Genomic DNA, 20,079 nt, shown 5'->3' on the forward strand with positions numbered 1-20,079 from the left:
GTTACATCCGATGACCAATTCTCAGCACTTATTTGGTTTACCACATTTTTTAACATAATTGATTATTCCTCCTCCTAGATGCACTTCCCCCACTTGATTTCCAGGCACCACATTTCCCTGCTTTCTTTCTTTCTTCATACTCAGCATCCTGCCTTTGCTGGATTTTTCCTTCCTCGACTTCTTCAGGTTGGAGCTCAATCTTTGACTGTCTTCTTCAGCTTTAGGTACAGTGTCCTACGGATAAGGCTCCTTTTCTGATACTGGTTACCTTTCTGACTGCATTTCCTAAAACATGCGCTTCTTCAGCCATACTGATCTGTTTCCCCATAGGCATGTTTGCATAGTAGGCTCCCTAGCTCCCCTTAGGTCATTTGTCAAATGCCATCTTTTTATTGAGGCCTTCTCTGAACTCCATATATAAAATGCAGTTCCATTCTCCCTCATAACTCTGTCCACTTAATAATATTCAATATATATTTATCTGTTTTTCTAGAATATGCTCTCCTGAAGGATAAGATTCTGTCTGTTTTGTCTATTTTTGGGTCCCCATAGGCTAGAAACAATGTCTAGCATGTAATCAGTTCTCAATAAAGATTTGCTCAATGAAGGAATGACTTCCTTGTGAAGCTATGCAAATTAACCTCATCCCTTTATAATCATAGCTCATCTTTTGTCCCATTAAAGAAATGTGGTATGGCATGATTATGTGAAGTGTTTTTGAGCACTTTCCATGTTCAGGGCTATGTGCTTTCTCCAAGGAAATACAAGTAGTTTGGGAAACAACCTTCTGTAACAAAACAAGAAGTGATACAAATCTTCAAAAATTTCATGGAAAATGCATATTATAAAAAGCACATGTATTTTATAATTTTAATTCATTTTTTTTAATTCCTTGTTCTGTGGCCTTCTAGAGATCCCATTATGTAATTGAATTGAGAATAGTTATCAAGTCATAACTCTATAAATTCCTAGGTATAAAAAAATAACTAGGGAATAGAGTAATCCATAAAGGCAACTCCATAGATGAGAACCAAGATCAAACTTAAAGGGTTTTTAGAAGTTGAATATGTGGAGAAAAGAACAGGTTTGGAGTTGAGGGAGTCAACTTAAAGAATGAGAACAGCCTGGGTAGGCAGAGGAGTTTGTAGTTGGGACCAGGAGCATAAAGGAGCAAAGGGATTTGGGGGTCAGATTAATAAGGACCATAAATAGCAAGCAGCACAAACCATCACAGTCACTGGGCCAGGCAAGTCCTGTGCTGGAAATGGAGATGTCAGGAAGCAATGGTAAATCGATGTGTCCTGCACTTTGCCTCGAAAGCACTAGATCTTTTAGCACACTGTCAGCATTTCAGGATGAGGAAGAGACACTATACTTTTTCTAGATTGTGTACAAATATGTGACTTCTTGAGACTTATTATTTCTTGATGATTATTATTTCTTGAAGACCATTAATTCATCTCCTGTTGTGAATAACATCAGACAAGTGCAGATTAGCGCTGTGACAGAGCTTTATGGGAATCACGTGACTGTGGGAAGAACACAGCGGGGTGGGGTCTCCACATTTTTGGCAGGTGGATCTCAACACAGAAGCGGCTTGGATTCAGCCTTATCTGCCCTTTATGTACTGATGAAAGTAAGGTTCATACTGACTCATGTCCAGCTGCTGCTGGATAATGAAGTATTCTCAGGTGTCAGAAGGCTTTCTGAATCAATACAAAAATGAATAGTTTTCTAGTAGTTTTCATTGAGGTATATTTTATAAAGTTCTAAGCCAAAGGAAGTGTGTAATCTGTGCATCAGTTGACTAACCAGAATATTACATTAACAAGAGTCCCTGAATCCCATCCACTAGCGATCAGATTAGTTGTTCATTGTATGGTACATATGGCACATGGTTTCCTTAAAAATGGTACTGCAGGGTGTGTGGCCATCCTGCTGCCTGACATCACCACACTCTCCTTGGGTCACCTTGTGGGTGCAGCAGGGAGGAGCAGTTGGAGTGAGGACCCAGCATAGGAAAAGGCCCAGTTCTGTGGCTGTTTGAGAGGTGCCAAACTTTCCTTTCCATTTTGAACTTCAGTTTTGCTGTCAGTATTCTGGGGAGAGGGCAGGTACATTTGTTGTCATTTTGTTCCCTTTAAGCTCACAATTTGAACACACTATGGGCCTCCCTCTTTGTCAGTCTTTCTGTAGTTAGAGGGTCACGTGACACTAGAACTGTGTTTCTAAAACTCTGATGAAAGACCAGTTTTCTTGTTGTTGTTGTTTTTTACTTCCAATCTATTGTAAACTGATGCTTTCATACAATGCAATAAAAATTGATTTTTAAGAAAAATGAAATTTAAAAACATGCAAAATATAAGCTCACTTTTCAATGATTCGATTTGGTAGACTTAAACTTCTCAGTTAAATTGGTAACTGTCTCTAATACAGCTACTTCCATGTCGTCACAGGCTGGTAACAGATGATTCTGGACTGGCGCTGACCGGTGGCCCCTGCTTTGAGCAGCAGTGCCGTGGCTGGCAGCTTTAAGGGTTTCTGCAGCAGAACTCTGGGTACTGTAGGTCTGGAGGTGCTGAGCACAGGAAACTGAGGCCAGGATGGAAGTCAAGAGCAAATTAAGTTGAAGTAGGAAACAAGTACTTGTAAGGAGTAGTCACCCTAAGTGCACCTCTGTGCATTTGCACTGCTCATGACTGTTTCATTTTGAACTTTTTTTTTTTTTTTTTTGGTCACTAAAGATTAATTTTCCCAAAGCCAGTTTCATAGGTTCACTGCATCAAAATCATCTGGAGTATGTGTAAAAACCAGCTCTCCAGGCCTATAAAATAAAGTCTCTGGAAATGGAGCCCTGGAATTTACATTTTTAAAATGTTTCTCTCAGAGCAGATGCTTAACCAGCAGTTAAGATGATGCTAAGAGGCCTGTGTCCCACATCAGAGTGCCTGGGTTTGGTACGTGGCTCTGACTCCTGACTCCAGCTTCCTGCTATCACAGAGCCTGGGAGGCAAGAGGTGATGGCTCAAGTATTTGGGTTCCTACCACTTATGTGGAAGAACTCAATCATGCTCCCAGCTCCAGGCTGCAGCCCTGGCCCAGCGCCAGCTGCTATAGGCATTTGGAGAATGAACCAGCAAAAGGGAGCTCTTTCGCTCACTCTCTCTGCCTCTCGCATCAACAACAATTTAAAAATAAAATGTCTCTCCACTTCCTCCCACAAATAATTCTTAGTATACAGTTTCTTCTGTGAGAATTTTAGTTGTGTATATGTTTTAAACAAGTAATGAAATGAACAATTAACTGTGTTGTAATTTTTTTTTCCTAGTTATATCAGAGGAAGAAAATGAGCTAGGACTCTTTTTAAAGTTTCAAGCAGAACGGGATGCAACTCAAGCTGGCAAAATGATGGATGCCACTGGCAGAGCACTCTGCTCTTCAGCCAAGCAAAGGTTTACTGTGATTTTTTCATCATCTTCGTGGACTTAAGTTTGTTTGGAAAGGTCACCGATCATTCCAATAAAGAATTAAAGAGAAACTTGAGCCATCTTCAAAAACTTCATGGAAAATGTGTATTATGAAAAAACATACAGGGATTTCATAATTTTCTTGCACCAAAACTTATCTTTTAATTCCATTTTCTAAGAACTTTTTGAAGTAACCTTATATATTGCACTGTATTATTGTTCTGATGTCCAATTATTTGTACTTAAGTAATTCTTTAAAAATTGTTGCTCTTGGTTGCTTAATTTCTAGCAATAATCTTTAGGCCTGTATTTATATTTAAGTGGTCTAATGTAACAATCAGAATATATAACACTTTAAATATGTGCATTTCTTTTTTAAATTTAAAAAAAATTTTTTTTTTTTATTTTTGACAGGCAGAGTGGATAGTGAGAGAGAGAGACAGAGAGAAAGGTCTTCCTTTTTCCGTTGGTTCACCCTCCAATGGCCGCCACAGCTGGTGTGCTGTGGCCAGCGCACCGTGCTGATCCGAAGCCAGGAGCCAGGTGCTTCTCCTGGTCTCCCATGAGGGTGAAGGGCCCAAGCACTTGGGCCATCCTCCACTGTACTCCCGGGCCATAGCAGAGAGCTGGCCTGGAAGAGGGGCAACCAGGACAAAATCTGGCACCCCAACTGGGACTAGAACCCGGTGTGCCGGCGCCACAGGCAGAGGATTAGCCTATTGAGCTGCTGCGCCGGCTAAATATGTGCATTTCTGTGTTTTCTTCTTTGATATTATGCTTTCTCTGAGCACATTGAAACGTTTTAAAAAGAAGAATTTTTTTTCTTTTTAATTACATACTTTCCATTGATCATTTCCCAATTTCTTAGTATAGTAATACCTTTTGAAAATAATCCTATAATTACCAAATGTAGGCCGAATCTTTGCATTTCAGAAGAAAAATAAAAACAGGCCTCACTAGACCTGCAGTGATGATGTCCAGCTTTGGTGGATCTTTTCTGAAACACCCTCAGTGCAGAGTTCCATCTTGAAGGGAGTGAGGGATACTCAGGACAGGCCCTCTGACTCCTCCAAGTGAAAAGTAGAGCCGAGGGGTTGGTTTGATTTGTGTTTCGTGGATGTTTTCTTATCCTATTCCACATCTGCTAAGAATTGCATACTCACTAGTTCTTCTAGCATTTTATGGGCTCTTGGAAACCCAGGTTTCCTCTAAGTTTGTCAGAGGAAAGGCTTTCTATGAATTGAGTTATGCCTCATGAACCAGGTCATTTGTTACCCTTGGAACTCTTGTAAATGGCAGATTACCTGGAAGGCTGTTTATACATGGGTTAGCATTCACTGTTAAAATAATTTCCTAAGCTTAAAATAGAAGCACTAGAGTTTAATAAGAGCAATATAGACACACCTGTATGAATGAGTTGAAGTTGACTGCAATTTCCTATCTGCTTTCTAACCCTCCTTAGGCATTTTCGTAATTTCCTATTTGTAGACAGCAAAATATGGTTTATGATTGGTTTAAACTTTTGTTTTGCTTTGCTTCGCTTATGGGATCCACAACCTTCTGATTTTCACCTCTCTGCCATTAGATTGGCCCTGTGTACTCCCCTGTCTCGTCTTAAGCAAGAAGTGGCGACGTTCAGCCAAAGGGCAGTGTCTGACACCTTGATGACAATTAATCGGATGGAGCAGGCACGCACAGAATACAGAGGCGCTCTGCTGTGGATGAAAGATGTATCCCAAGAACTGGACCCAGATACCTTAAAACAAATGGAGAAGTTCCGAAAAGTATGAAAATGTGTCCTTTTCCTTTTCCTGATATGTGAAATATGGAACTACAACAGAATAATCAAAATTCAGCGCCGTGGCTCACTTGGCTAATCCTCCGCCTGTGGCATCGGCACCCCGGGTTCTAGTCCCAGTCGGGGCGCCGGATTCTGTCCCAGTTGCCTCTTCCAGGCCAGCCCTCTGCTGTGGCCAGGGAGTGCAGTGGAGGATGGCCCAAGTGCTTGGGCCCTGCACCCCATGGGAGACTAGGAGAAGCACCTGGCTCCTAGCTTCAGATCGGCGAAGCGGCCATTAGGGGGTGAAGCAACGGAAAGGAAGATCTTTCTCTCTGTCTCTCTCTCTCACTGTCTAACTCTGCCTGTCAAAAAAAAATTTTGGCTCATAAATATACTTTATATTTCTATGACACATTAAGATACTTCTAAAAATGATCAAAATTGTAAAGTGGCAAATATTTTTGAAAAGCCCATTTTATTATAAGTTCTTGATTTTGATTGAAGTGCAAAAGGTTTTCTACTTTTGCTTTGCACTCTTTGACATCAATCTTTTATTTATTTTTATTTTCATCTACTCGAAAGGCAGAGCAACAGATAGAGGGTGAGAGATAGCATCCATCCACTGATCACCCCACAAATGCCTGCAAGAGCCAGGGCAGGACAAGGACAAAGTCAGGAACTCGCTCCATCTGGGTCTCCCTTGTGGGGAGCAGGGGCCAAACACTTGAGCCATCATCTGCTGCCTTCTAGGACACACTAGCTGGATCAGAAGCAAAGTAGCTGGGACTCCTGCTGGCACTCTGCAATGGGTGTTCCAAGTAGCAGCTTTACCCACTATGCTGTAATGCCCTCCCTCCCTCCCTCCCTCCCTCCCTTCCTTCCTTCCTTCCTTCCTTTTTTTTTTTTTTTTTTTTTTTTTCTTCTGAATTTGAGAGGCAGTGGACAGAGAGGGACAGAGAAAGAACTCCCATCTATTATTTCACTCTAAATGTGTGCAACAGCCAAGTCTGGCCTGGCACTTAAGCCTGGAGCCAGGACCTCCGTTCAGGTTTCCCACGTGCATGGCAAGGACTCAATTACTTGAGCTATCACTGCTGCTTCCCAATGTCTGCATTGGCAGGAAGCTGGAGTCAGGAACTGGAACCAGGAATCAAACCTGGGGACTCCAGTGTGGGACACGGGTATCTTTACTACTAGGTTAAATGTCTGCTCCCCTATTAACCTTTTCAATTAACTCTTCTATCCCCCTCAGATGTAACTGTTGCTTACTTGGACTTTTGGGATTTGTTTACAGGAAGAAAAGTGTTTATTACTAAGGGGAGCATACATAATTTAAGTAAAAATTTATATATAAAAATGATTGTTAATTATAAGAAAACATGAATGTTATCAAGGTTGATTTCATTCTGCCACAATGCAAAGTTTGACCACATATTTTGTAAGCAACTATCCATATATGGACATATCGTTTTGCTAAATAAATTCTTTATTATAGGAGCTGGCACTGTGGCACAGCAGGTTAAAGCCATGGCCTGCAGCGCTGATTCGAGTCCCAGATGCTCCACTTCTGATCCACTTCCCTGCTAATGTTCCTGGGAAAGCAGTGGAGGATGGCCCAAATCCTCAGGCCCCTGCACCCACGTGGGAGACCCGAAAGAAGCTCCTGGCTCCTGGGTTCAGCCTGGTCCATCTGGGTCATTATGGCCATTTGGGGAGTGAACCAGAGGATAGAAGATACTCCCTCCCTCCCTTCTTCCCTCCCTGCCTCCCTCTTCCTCTGCCTTTCAAATAGATAAATCTTTTTTAAAAAATTCCTTAAAAATTACTTCTTATTATATTATACATGTTATGCCCTAAATTTACCACATGAATAATAAAACTGCTTTATTCATTCATTTCATGAATATATAATAAAATATATAATATGTTTATAATATAATGTATAATAAAAATCCTGCTATTTACTGTGAAGGAGCCTTTCCCCTGTGCAGGTGTTGTAAGTGTTTGCCTCATCCATTACTGCCGGCGATCCTGTGAGGCAGGTGAACACGAGGCACCAGGCCACAGCAGCCCCTTATTCCATCCCCTTTACAATCCTTGACAACTAGAATAAAGTCCTAGGAATGGTTGTACAATAGTGTGAGTGCTCTTAATGCCACTGGGTAGTACACTTTAAAATGGCTAATTATATGTTATGTGAATTTCACTCCAGTTAAAACAAAAAGCAAGAATACAATCCCAGTGTCTGGAGAACCCCAGCATGGTCTGACTCCTCAGCCATTTGCAGACACATCTGAAACTTGCTGCCTGTGCTCCAGGATGGATATCCTCCACCCTCTTCCTTCCTGTTCAGCAAGTGTGATAAGCTCCTCACTCCCTTCCCACACCCAGGACCTTTGTCCTTACTTTTCCCTGGTCCTGGAATGCTCTCCCCAGGGTCCTAGCATGGCCTGCTCCTCATCTTTCTGTCCCCGTTGAAGCATCGTGCATGATCTCCCAGGGACTTTTCCTGAAAGTAGTCACCAGTTCTGTTTACTTGCTATCTTGGCAACCTGAGATTATCTTATATGTTTGTTTACTTCTTTTATTTTCTTGTGCCCCACTACCCAAGGATAGTGAGGCAAGACCATTGTTGTATTCATAATTTCCCACTGAACAGAACAGTACCTTGCACATAAGAAACACCCTATAGATATTTGTTGACTGAGCGAATATTTTTTGTTTTTGTTTATGTCAAGGGCACAGATTTCATGTATTTCATAGATACGGTTTTTAGGGCATAATGATGCTTCCCACCTTTGCTCTCTCTAAAAGTTGAATACTCACACTACCTGCTGGCATATGACTCGCTCTATATCCAAGAAATATGTATATATTTAAATTGATAAATGCCTGCATGATTCATCAATATTATTGTTTCTCCACATTTTAGTTGATTCCGTTTATTCTTCTACTGTTAGTTAAATGCTGTCCATAAGTAATTTCAGATGTTTCTATTTGAAATACATTTTTGCCTGCTTAACTATATACTTTCCACCCAGCACTTCATATTTCTCAGCATACAGATATTTACTGGAAAGAATGTCCTATAATTATTAAAAATAGTCAAAATCTTCATCTGTCATGAATATTAATAATATAGAAAAAGGGAATTAATTTTCTTTACAGTTTCATGTGTCTTAAAATATTTATTTTTAAAATATATGCTGTATTTATATATGTGTGATTGGTAATAATAGTTAACATTTTGTGATTGCAGGTACAGGTCCAAGTGAGAAATAGCAAAGCTTCTTTTGACAAGTTAAAGATGGATGTTTGTCAGAAAGTGGATTTGCTTGGAGCTAGTCGCTGCAATATGTTATCCCATTCACTCACTACCTACCAGGTACCCACCTCCATGGTCAGCATGTCCTTGCAGTAAAGATGAGTGGTGAGATTCCTTTTTGAAAGTTGTCTAAAGGGTGCAAAAAATGTACAATTGATCATATTCCTTTGACTCTGTTATAATTGACTTTTTGAGGTTATGACAGTCAGAGTCCCCCAGATTTCTAAACTGAAGACGACCTTGGAGATGGTCTACTCCTGTAGCTTCACATTGTTCTCCTTGGTGTCCTGGGAGAGAGATTTGGGGACCATCTGAGGATGGAAAAGGGGTTGTTGAGGAGGCCAAATTCAAGGCCTGTTCATCCTGGTCCACCCAGAGCTGCTCCACTTCTGATTTTGAACTTCTACACACAATTTCATTGGAAGCAAAGATGCTGTGACCCGGGAAGTTGGAAACTTTTCTGTCATTTCACGGGTGAGGTAACTGAAACTTATGAGAATTAATGTAAATGGCAGTGTTGGGCCTAAAAAGCTGTTTTCTAATTCTAGGTCATGTGTTCTTTTCCTTCTGCCGAGTTGCCCTCCCAAACCGTTGAACCTCAGAAGTCTGACTTGTGCTGGTCTTATTCCATATTACACACAAATAGCACAGATTGAGTAAATTAGATGTTAATAAGTATCAGTTACTGATTTTAACATACACTTGTAACTGGCAAATAGAATAGACTGTAATGTACTTAAGAAAAAGCAGACTAAAGGAAATAGGTATTCACTGCTGCTTTTAGGGAGTCTGGTGCTGTCGCTCAGTACTGTGAAACTCAGGACTCAGAAAAGGAAACCTTTGAAAATAACAGTGTGTGTAGCCTACCACCTGACCCACAGTAGCTGTTAGTTCAGTTCTCCTTCACTCTCTCCACTAATCTCCTGTGCTTTGAACCAGAATCTTTGAAACAAGGAAATTTCCAATTACTTGAGAACACATATTTTTGGCAAGTCTTTCTTGAACCCTAGTTCAAAAGCCAAAGTTACTGTAAATATTTTCTCTAATAAGGAAATGCTCTATCCGCTTACCACCATAAAGGTTGCATATATGTCCTCCTTTGGGAGCGACTGGTATTTTCGTGTCTCTGACATTCCTCGAGTGTTCAGATCCCTGGGTTTTCATCCTCTTAGCTGCAGTCATCCAAGGCTGGTGCATATCCCAGTGCTGGATACAAGGGGACGTGTCCATGCAGACACACATGCCACTGATTATGCAAAAAAATGCTACTTACAGTGCTTTCTGGGTCCCCAAACTGGGAAAATTGAATTTAGTTCATTATTTTATCATTTGATAACTATTCATCTGCCGCTCTAATGATGAAACAGACCATTGGAAAAATCAGAGGGGAAGCAGAACTGTAGTGTCACCTTTTCTGTTTCTGCAGAGAATACTGCTTGGATTCTGGGAGAAAACAGCTCGAAGCATGTCCCAGATCCATGGGACCTGCGCTGTCTTTCATCCATATGATTTTGTAGCGCTCAAGGTACATTCTTTCCATGTGCTCATGTGTGTATATATTACATTTCATTTAGCAGATAACATTGAAGCTGTTTTGTGCTAAGCCTGTTAGGCCATCACAAAACATACCAAACACTGGAGTAAGGTAAAGGGTTTATTGGGGAAAATCCAGCAGACCAGAAGGAAGGGGCAAAGAGGGCAAAAGAGAGGAGAGTGTAAGAGAGACAGAGAGGAGAGGAGCTAGGGAGGAGAGCAGAGAGCGCAGAGAAGAGCCTGCAAGAGAGCCATGTACTCAGGAACAGGTCCTTTTAAAACTTTGCCAGGCCGGCGCCACGGCTCACTAGGCTAATCCTCTGCCTGCGGTGCCGGCACCCTGGGTTCTAGTCCCGGTTGGGGCGCCGGTTCTGTCTTGGTTGATCCTCTTCCAGTTCAGCTCTCTGTTGTGGCCCAGGAAGGCAGTGGAGGATGGCCCAGGTCCTTGGGCCCTGCACCCACATGGGAGACCAGGAGGAATCACCTGGCTCCTGGCTTCGGATCGGTGCAGTGCGCTGGCCATAGCAGCTATTTGGGAGGTGAACCAACGGAAGGAAGACCTTTCTCTCTGTCTCTCACTGTCTATAACTCTACCTGTAAAAAAAAAACTTGCGGGGTGGGGGTGGGGCCGGGCAGGGAAGCAGGAGGAGCAGCTTGATACCGGTGGTTGGGCCATGTGGCCACCTCAAGTGGCCACCTGGCTTCCAGCAATGGTAGTGGGGGCTAGAGCCTAGGATGGTGTCAGGGTGTGGATCACGCCATAGATAAAACTGTGCCATTTTCCTAAAAAGCCTATTTTCAAATTTACAAAACACTCAAACACATTTTCCCACCCTCTTTCAGCCAAGGATCAGCGCTTCCCTGATTCTGAAAGCTGCCTGCAACACCAAAACACATGCTGGCAGGCTCAAAATAGTAGTAAGGCAGAGGGGAAAGAGGAAAAAGGAAAAAGAAAATTTTAAAATGCAAAAGAGTTAAGAAAACTTAAGAAGAACAAGTGATTGAAAATGGTTATGTGTTTTCAAAATTGACCAGATTACCTACTTGGTAATTTGGAGATTTGAAAATATTTATTAGAATCAAGGACCTGCAGCCAGAGCGGCATGGAGAGGCGTGTCCAAGAGAGGAAAACCTGAAGGGGACTGGTGGCAGTGGGCTTTAAGTAGAATTTCGAAGGAAAAAAAAAAACACTTCAGAATCAGATTGGCATTCGGTTACTGGGTGGGGACCCCATTTACAATTCTCCATCCTGTCTGGCCTGCTGAGGGTGGGGTAGATAACTTGTTTTCACAATAAGCTATGAGCTCTGGGGGAGCTACTTGCTATTCTCATGGTAAATTTGGAGATTCTGAAGGAAGGAAGGCAGCCTGTTAGTTCTTGCTAAAGATAAAGTTTTGGGGAAGGAAGCAAGTATTTTACACCCCAAATTCCATTGGGATCCCTGACTATTAACCCATCTGACTTCTCACATTCCCTCCTCCTGGAGATGGAAGCCCTAACATCTGTTAGTGGGAACTGGGCGGTCATCGCTCTGGCTGCTTCATGCTGCAAAGGGGCGTCTTTGGGAAGGGGAGTCAAGGCAGGGTTGCAGCAGGAGGTGGCTTCTCTAGGGGGATGCAGTGCCAGCTGCAGAAACTGCTTCTGTTACCAGTGAATGGCAGGGTTCTTGTCTTCACCCAAGAAAGAATTCAGGCGTGAGACAGAGTAAGTGGAAAGCAAATTGTTATATCTTAATGTTAGCCGTCACAAAGCACACCGGACACCGGAGTAAGGGAAAGGGTTTATTGGGGAACACCCTACAGACTGGAGTGAAGGGGCGGCAAAGGAAAAGAGAGAAAGAGAATATAAGAGAGAAACAGAGAGGAGAGAAGATAGAGCATAGAAGAGGAGAGAGGAGAACAGAGCCAAGAGCCCAGAGGAGGAGGCTAGAGAGAGGAACCGAAAGAGAGCAGGAGAGAAGGGCCAAGAGAACACGTGTTCAGGAACAGGCCCTTTTAAAACTTTGCCTGAGGGCGGGCAGGGAAGCAGGAGCAACCAATCCCATTAGGATGGGGGTGGAGCCTGGCTCAGGTAGCTGGGCCATGCGGCCAACTGCGCCAGTTTCCTAACACAAATAGCAAGGTTTATTAGGGAAGGGACATCCATCAGAACAGATGGGCACCTCTCCAGACAGAACCTGAGAAAGAGTGCCCAGTCGCTCACACTGGGGAAGAGTGGGGTTACGTGGTTGAGTGGTAAGAGTACACCTGGCCAGGCCAGATGGGCGGCTCAGCATAGAGGCAGAGGACTGAGCGCACTGTGGTGGTTTAAGGGAATGGGCCTTAGCTCCTCTTGGAACAAAGGACTTTTTGGATGTAAATACTAAAAACTTCTGAGTTTTCCCCCTGAAGTTATCAGACGGGGGAAGCCTGGCTGGCGTCCTAGGTTAGAGGAAGGATGGGCAGGATATTGAAGTGCAGATACTGGGCTACACCTGGAAGGTTATCAGGCAGAAGGGTGGGGACCTCCACCTGGCAGGTTATCGGGTAGGAGGGGCAGGGCAGGATGTAGATAAGGTTATTGGGATGACTTTGAGCTGCATATGCTGGACATAGATGTCTTCTTAGACCTTTGTCACACACACATAAGCTCATATCTGACTTCCTACCTAACACTTCCATTGAGGGTTCATGTGCATGGCCACCTAGAATTTTACTTTTTTAAGTCCAGAGAAAACAAATCTAGCAAGCAGTTTAAACTCACAGGATCTAAAAATCACAGGATCCAAAACCAAGGACAGAGTCAAGGAAAGTGTCCAAACCATGAGCAAGTTTGTATTTTTTTTTCTTTCATTGAGAGGCAAATACAAACTGACAGAAAGGGCTTAAAAAATAATCAGGTGGGCTGAAGGCCATGAGGCGCAGACCCATCCATATCTCTTCACATGTGGTACATCCTAAAGGAGGCACCCTGTTGATCTCCACCACCCAGCTGGCCTGGGAGGAGAGCTGGCTTGAAGAGAAAGTAGGTGGCATTTCTAGAAGGAAAACAGTGAATAAACAGTTCTGCCAGCAATGTTGCCTACCCTACCTGGCTGTCCCCCTCTACGGCAGTGGTTGCCTTGGAAGCTGGGGCGAGTGAAGGGCTTGGCTTTTCAGCTTAGAGCAAACAAGGCCTGTGGCTCTGACCTGGAGTCCCTGGACTCCAGGCAGGTCCATTTCCAGTGATCCAACTCGGGTGGCATAGCTGCCAGGGCTCTTCACAAGCTGACTTCTGCTGAAGCCCCTGCCCACAACATCAAAAACCAATGCAGTGGACTGGCCTGCTGGGTCCCCTCCATGGAAGATCACTGTGTAAAGCAGCCACTACTTGGCCTGCCACCCATCTCTGCACCACCTCTGCAGCCCAGCTTCCCCTTCCTCCTGGTTTTTGTCAACGCAGACCAGAGGAAACCCTTAAGAGAATGCAAGTCAAGGGGGTGCTCTGACCCTAATCTTTGGTGGTATAAACTAGAAATCTGTAGTCACAGACATGTTCTGATAGCGGTTCTTCTTTGAAGTAGACCATGCCCATGCAGAAAGCTATGTCAAAAATGATGACCACCTCATTTATTAAATTTTAAGTCATTAGTAAAACTCTCTCCCTTTGTTTGGATTTTGAAAAAAAAAAAAGGGCGGGGGGAGGGTTTGCCTGTTTACTGTGCCCATGACAAAGTAAATCTAGCTATGGATCTACTTGACAATTTTAAAAGAAAATTTTCCTTCTTTTACTTCTATACCAATGTCACAGATGTGGATCAAGATCCCAAAACCATGCCATTCATGGTCATTATATATGTCTCAGTGCAGCTGAAGAGCCTGACATGTCAAATTAGGTCTTTCCATAACATGTACCTGTAAAAGGACCTTTTGGGCTATGATTAATAATGCTTTGAATATTTCTGTATCTTCCCATCACCTTTGCCTATGGCTTATCCAGAAGTCTCACCATAATAATCATTTCTTCATTTCTGGTAGGCTAGGTTTGACCTTATTATCCTGCCTTATTTTCAGTAGGGCTGGAAGGGTGTTGCTGGGAGGTTTGCTAAAGCTAGACTTGGTATCTCTGATGGGCTCATAGCCTGTCACCACGTATTCCTGGGTTTGGGGATGGATTTTTAAGTCATGTTCTGACATGGTATTGTCCAGACAAAAGTTATCCTTGGATTGTATTGTGTTTTGTTTTTTTACTTTTTCTGTGACAGATGTTATCATTGGATAGCATACTGTATATTTAGACAAACTTTATGTGCAATTTCTGGTCAGAACTAAAGTTGCAAATCTTTCGCTGTATAAAATTACTTCAAAAGTTTGTGGGAAAATGGAATTAAAAGAGAAATTTATTTTGGTGCAAAAACTTTTGCAAATCATGCATGTTTTTCATAATTCTCATTTTCCATGAACTTAGATAAAGCCCCCTCATGTTTAAACATTGCAGTAAGGCTATAAACAAAGCTCTAGTCATCTTTAGACTGTCACCAAGCAGTTAAGCCGACCAGTGGCCAGTCCACATCACAGTGTGTGTGGTTGCCATGGGCAGCCAGGATAAACACTTGAGGAAATGTGCTCTGAATTACATTAGCACATGTTTCTAGTATATCTCACTCTGTACTTCAGAACTAGTCCTGTTTTATACCATCCTTTAGATTTTCTTATTTTGTCTGCAGAGCGAGAGAGACCAATTCTTTCCATCTACTTAACATTGAATTTCTTTAACCTTAGCAACTACAAGACACTCCAAGCAAGCTTATTGAAGACCACAAAGAAGAACAAACAGAAAGCAGCTTTCTTAGCAAAAACCTCCACAAGTAAGCAGATGTTATAAAAGAGGTCCTGGATACCATCACGGATGTATGTGGAAGAATTGTTTCTTTTCTGAAGGGTTACTGAATGCTTCAGTCATTTTTCCAGACTACACTGAACATTGGTTTTGAAGCCTTATATTATTTTTTTCTCTGGCAGGCAGAGAAGGTGACAGGTGTAACAAACAGGCTGTGGGAATTACTGAAGAGCTTAAGCATTTTATTGAGAGCCCTGAGTTCCTCTAATGACTCCCAGAAAGGACAGCTGGAGAGAAGAGGGGGCTGGGGCCAGCAGCCATAGGACACACCCTTGCATAATCCACCTCTGCCACCAATACAGAGGCACTGGTTTTGCACCATGACATATGTGGGGGTACTTACAAATGTCTGCAGAAAATTGGAATTGAAAGATGAACTCATCTTGGTGCAAAAAAATTGAAATTCATGTAGCTAAGGGATCTTCACAAAGTGTATGCAAATGCATATTTTGAAAAAGAACTCTGTGAATGGATTCCAAAATTATTTTGCACCAAAATAAACTTTTAATTCAGTTCTCCATACGTATTAGGAAGAACCCTCATCTATCCTTCATTTGCCTGTTTTCCTTTTGTTACCTTGTTTTTTTGTGTTCCTCTCAGAGCTGTCATTTAATTCCCATTTTATCCAGATCGGACTAAGAACAATCACACAAAATCTAAGACCGAACAGTGACAAGCCCGTATTGTTGAGCAGAAGGTGATTTTAAACATAAGGCATTTCTGCTGCTTTCCCAGGTGTATTAGCAGGGAGCTGGATTGGAAGTGGGCAGCTGGAACTCCAACTAGTGTTCATATGGGATGCTGGCATCCCAAGCTTAACACACTGTGCCACAACGCTAGCCCCTCTGTTCTCGTCTTTCATGGAAGTTTTCTTCCACATCTTCTCATGCACCTGTAGTATTGTGAAAGCTACTTTTCGTGTTAATAGATTTCCAAGCATTTTGCCTTCTCTCCCATCCAAGTTGGTAAAAATCATTGGAAATTTCATTCTAATTCATAAGTATCTATTTGTAAAGTTTGCAGAGAAACACTGTGTTGCTTTTTAAATGTCTTTAAAAACTTAAAACAATCTCCAGGGACTGTTGTTGTGAGCCAGTTTAGCCACCTGTTGTGACGGCTGGCATCCTAAATCCAAGTGCCAATTCAAGTCCAGACTGCTCCAGCAGTCTGATCCAGCTTCCTGCCAATGCACTTGGGAAGGCAACAGAAGATGGCCTGTGTGCTTGGGCCCCTGCTACCCATGGAGGAGACCCTGATAGCTTCAGGCTCCTGGCTTTGACCTGAGACAGAGCTGGTTGTTTTCAGCATTTGGGTAGTGAGCCACTGAACCAGCTGGTGGAATTCATATTCTCTCTCTTGTTCTGCCTTTCAAGTAAATCAATAAATAAATCCTTTTTTAAGCTTTATTTATTTATTTTTTTTGAGAGTGTCATGGAGAGAGGGTGACAGAGAGAGAGGGAGAGATCTTCAATCAGCTCATTCACTCCCCAAATTGCCTCAATGGCAGGGGCTGGGTCAGGCGGAAGACAGAAGGCTGGAACTCCGTCTCGGTCTCTACATGGGTGGCAGGGGCCAAGCGCCTGGGCCATCTTCTGCTTTCCCAGGTGCATTACTAGAGAGCTGGATTGAAAGTGGAGCAGCTGGGACTCCAACCTGCTCCCGTATGGGCTGCTGGCATCGCAAGCAGTGGCTTAACCTGCAGCATCACGGTGTCAGCCCCGATGAATACATCTTTAAGAAACAACAAGGGGCTGGCTTTGTGGCCTAGCAGGGAAGGCTGTCTCTCTCTTCCTCTCCCTTCTCCTCTCTCTCTGTAACTCTGACTTACAAATAAATAAGTAAAACTTTCAAAAACAACACAACACAACACAATGACAACCACTTCCAAGAGGAGGCACTGACTCTAGCAGTTGTGATGCCAGCTAAGACACCCACGTCCACTTCAGAGCACCTGGGTTCAATGTCCAGCTCCAGCTCCTGACTCCAGCTTCCCGCTGATGCAGACCCTGGGAGGCAGCAGGGATGACTCCAGGAATTGAATTTCTGCCATCCACGTAGGAGACTTGGACTGAGTTCTTGGCTTCAGCATGGCCAAATCCCAGGTGTAACAAATATTTGGGGATTGAACCACTGGATGAGAGTCTCTCTCTCTCTTTCTCTTTGACTCTTTGCCTCTCAAATAATATTTAAAAAGCTAGTAATTGTGGGGTTATGCTCATAAATAATTTCTATATCTGTATTGGATTCCTTTTTTTTCTTTATAAATAGTTTTTGAAACAATGACAAGAAGAGAAAGAGAGAGAGATGTTTCATCTATTGGTTACTCCTCAAATGCTCACAACTGGGGCTAGGTCAGGTTGAAGACAGGAGTCATGAACTCCATATGTATCTCCCACACGGTGGCTGGGACCATCATCTGCTCTCCCAGGTGCATTAGCAGGAAGCTGGATCAGAAGCATGGAGTAACCAAGACTTAAGCACTCTGATACAGGATGTGAGTGTCCCAAGTAGTGGCTTAACATGCTGAATCATAACACTCATCCCTATATTTGATTTTTTTGTCTCACTTTTTGATTATTACAAAAAATGAATGCCATAGGGGCTGGCGCTATGGCACAGCGGATTAACACCCTGGCCTGAAGTGCTGGCATCCCATATGGGTGCCAGTTTGAGACCCGGCTGCTCCACTTCCCATCCAGCTCTTTGCTGTGCCCTGGGAAAGCAGTGGAAGACGGCTCAAGTCCTTGGGCCCCTGCACCTGCATGGGAGACCTGGAAGAAGCTCCTGGCTCCTGGCTTCAGATTGGCACAGCTCCAGCCATTGCAGCCAATTGGGGAATGAACCATCGGATGGAAGACCTCCCTCTCTTTCTGCCTCTCTTCTCTCTGTGTAACTCTGAGTTTTGAATAAATAAATAAATCTTTTTTTAAAAAAAGAATGCTATAAATATTCAAAATTAGGATTGTTTGAGAATATTTTAGGCTGATATTTTTTTCCCCATGAAGATCACTTTTTTTTTTCTTCAAAATAAAGTGCCCCACTTTTTCAGGAGCTCTTCAGTTCCCTCTATTGAGTTCCCATGGATTCTTGAACAGAAAAATGAAGTTTTGTATGCTAGTTCTTTGGTATAGGTCTCCCAAGATGTTGTACATGCTGAGCATTGCTTACCCAAAATGCTTGGAACCAGAATTGTTTGAGATTTCAGATTTTTGGAATAGTTGCATATATATATAAAATGAGATATCATGGGGAAGGAACTCAAATCTAAATATGAAATTCATTTATGTTTCATATACACCTTATACACATAGGGTAAAGGTAATTTTATACAGTATTTTAAATGACTTTGTGCATGTAACAGAGTTTCTTGGCATGGAATTTTCTACTAGTTGCATGATATGAATACTCAAAGTTTCAGATTTTGGAACATTCTGTATTTTGGGTAAGTCATGCCCAGCCTGTGTGTAGCACGTGTGGTGCTGATGTCATGATGTGGATACTCAGTAAATGGTTACTGGAAGAATAGTGGGTGACAGGTTTGTGCATTCTGTATAGCACTATGTAAGAAGTAGGAAATATTCTTAGACATAGATCTTAGGAGATCTACCAGACAACTATTTTATATGTCTCTTAAATTAAAAAAAAATGTTTTAAAACTATTTGGGGAAGATGAATCTCAAATATATTTTAATCAAAATCTATTTTTTTTTCTTTCAGGTTAGCATTGTCAGATGAGGAAGTGAGCTTAGGGAATGAGCCAGGTAAGATTGTGAATTCATTATTTGGCAATGAACATATCTTAAATGTCAGAACAATTTATCACAACCTTTTGAGAGAGACTGTGTTAATGTCTATTCAATTAAGAAAACATGTTACGTCATTTGTCATCAAACACTCCTTGAGTTACCTTGTAAGGTAACCTGGTTGGAGGGCCTGGGAGTCTTTAGGGAGGCTGAGGGTCACCTGATTAAGTTATGAGTTTTTCTTCAGATTTAATTTGTGTTCTTATTTTGCAAAACATATTTGTACATGCAGCCAACATGTATTTGAATCATTGTGGCTAAAAAAGATGACAGACTTTGGAACCAGGAAAATCTCAGCCTAAATTGGGCTTTTAAAAATAAACCTTTTTTGCCTCTAGCAATAGTCTCATCTGAAATATGAGTCATTTCTGCCCGCCTTACCAGGGACATTAGGACTAGAGATTGATTTTTTTTTTTTTAAAGGCAGAGTGGACAGTGAGAGAGAGAGACAGAGAGAAAGGTCTTCCTTTGCCGTTGGTTCACCCTCCAATGGCCATGCTGATCCGAAGGCAGGAGCCAGGTACTTCTCCTGGTCTCCCATGGGGTGCAGGGCCCAAGGACTTGGGCCATCCTCCACTGCACTCCCTGGCCACAGCAGAGAGCTGGCCTGGAAGAGGGGCAACCGGGACAGAATCTGGTGTGCCGGAGCCACAAGGCGGAGGATTAGCCTAGTGAGCCGCGGCGCCGGCGAGATTGATGTTTACAAACTTCGTAACACATAGTAGGTGACCTATAAGTGTGAGATCATTCCCATATATTTACATAAATAGAGACTATACTTAGTAAATCCCATTTGTCAATTTACAATAATCCCCATTCCCACCCCCAGCCAGTCACTAACCTGCTTTCTGAATATAGGTATTTGCCTTTCCTGGCCATTTCATAGAAATAGAATTCTCCAATATGTCTTCTCATGTCTAGCCTCTCACTTCATTTAATGTTTTTGAGGTTCAGACCTGATGTAGATTGTGTCAGTAGTTCCTACCTTTTGTCTTTTGTGTGGGTATCCATAAATTTTGATATATGGTATTTTCATTTAATTTAAATTATTTTAAAATTTTCATTTTATCTTACAACTTACAGCCATTTTGAAGTGTATTTCTGGACTTGCCAAATTATGGTGTTAAAATTAATTTTGTTTTGATTTTAACTAAACTGCATTATGGCCAGAGAATCTGTTCCTATGGAACTAATTCTTTGAGTTATCAGGACTTGCATTACAGAATAAAGTAGGTATCATTTGTGAATGTGTCATGTCCTTGAGAAGAACGTATACTCTCCCTGTTGAATGCAGGAGGCTCCATGTGCTTGTTA

General features: G+C 42.4%; 1 protein-coding gene across 14 annotated transcripts in view; it reads left to right on the top strand.

The window, feature by feature from the left end:
- The window catches only part of ICA1L (islet cell autoantigen 1 like), a 93,704-nt gene that overhangs the window by 40,288 nt on the left and 33,337 nt on the right, over nucleotides 1-20,079 (top strand). For 12 of the 14 annotated variants that reach the window (XM_089330041.1, XM_089330038.1, XM_089330044.1 and 9 more), the window contains 6 exons: nucleotides 3,329-3,452; nucleotides 5,053-5,251; nucleotides 8,507-8,632; nucleotides 9,999-10,097; nucleotides 14,845-14,930; nucleotides 18,680-18,723. In XM_089330041.1, coding sequence (XP_089186167.1) covers nucleotides 3,329-3,452; nucleotides 5,053-5,251; nucleotides 8,507-8,632; nucleotides 9,999-10,097; nucleotides 14,845-14,930; nucleotides 18,680-18,723 — 678 coding nt within the window. Of the gene's footprint in view, nucleotides 1-3,328; nucleotides 3,453-5,052; nucleotides 5,258-8,506; nucleotides 8,633-9,998; nucleotides 10,098-14,844; nucleotides 14,931-18,679; nucleotides 18,724-20,079 lie in introns of those variants that run through there. The other 2 variants (XM_089330045.1, XM_089330046.1) reach the window with 2 other exon arrangements.

Source organism: Oryctolagus cuniculus, chromosome 3 (genome assembly GCF_051225735.1).
Source record: "Oryctolagus cuniculus isolate XC-2025 breed Fujian yellow rabbit chromosome 3, ASM5122573v1, whole genome shotgun sequence".
Taxonomy (NCBI): Eukaryota; Metazoa; Chordata; class Mammalia; order Lagomorpha; family Leporidae; genus Oryctolagus; species Oryctolagus cuniculus.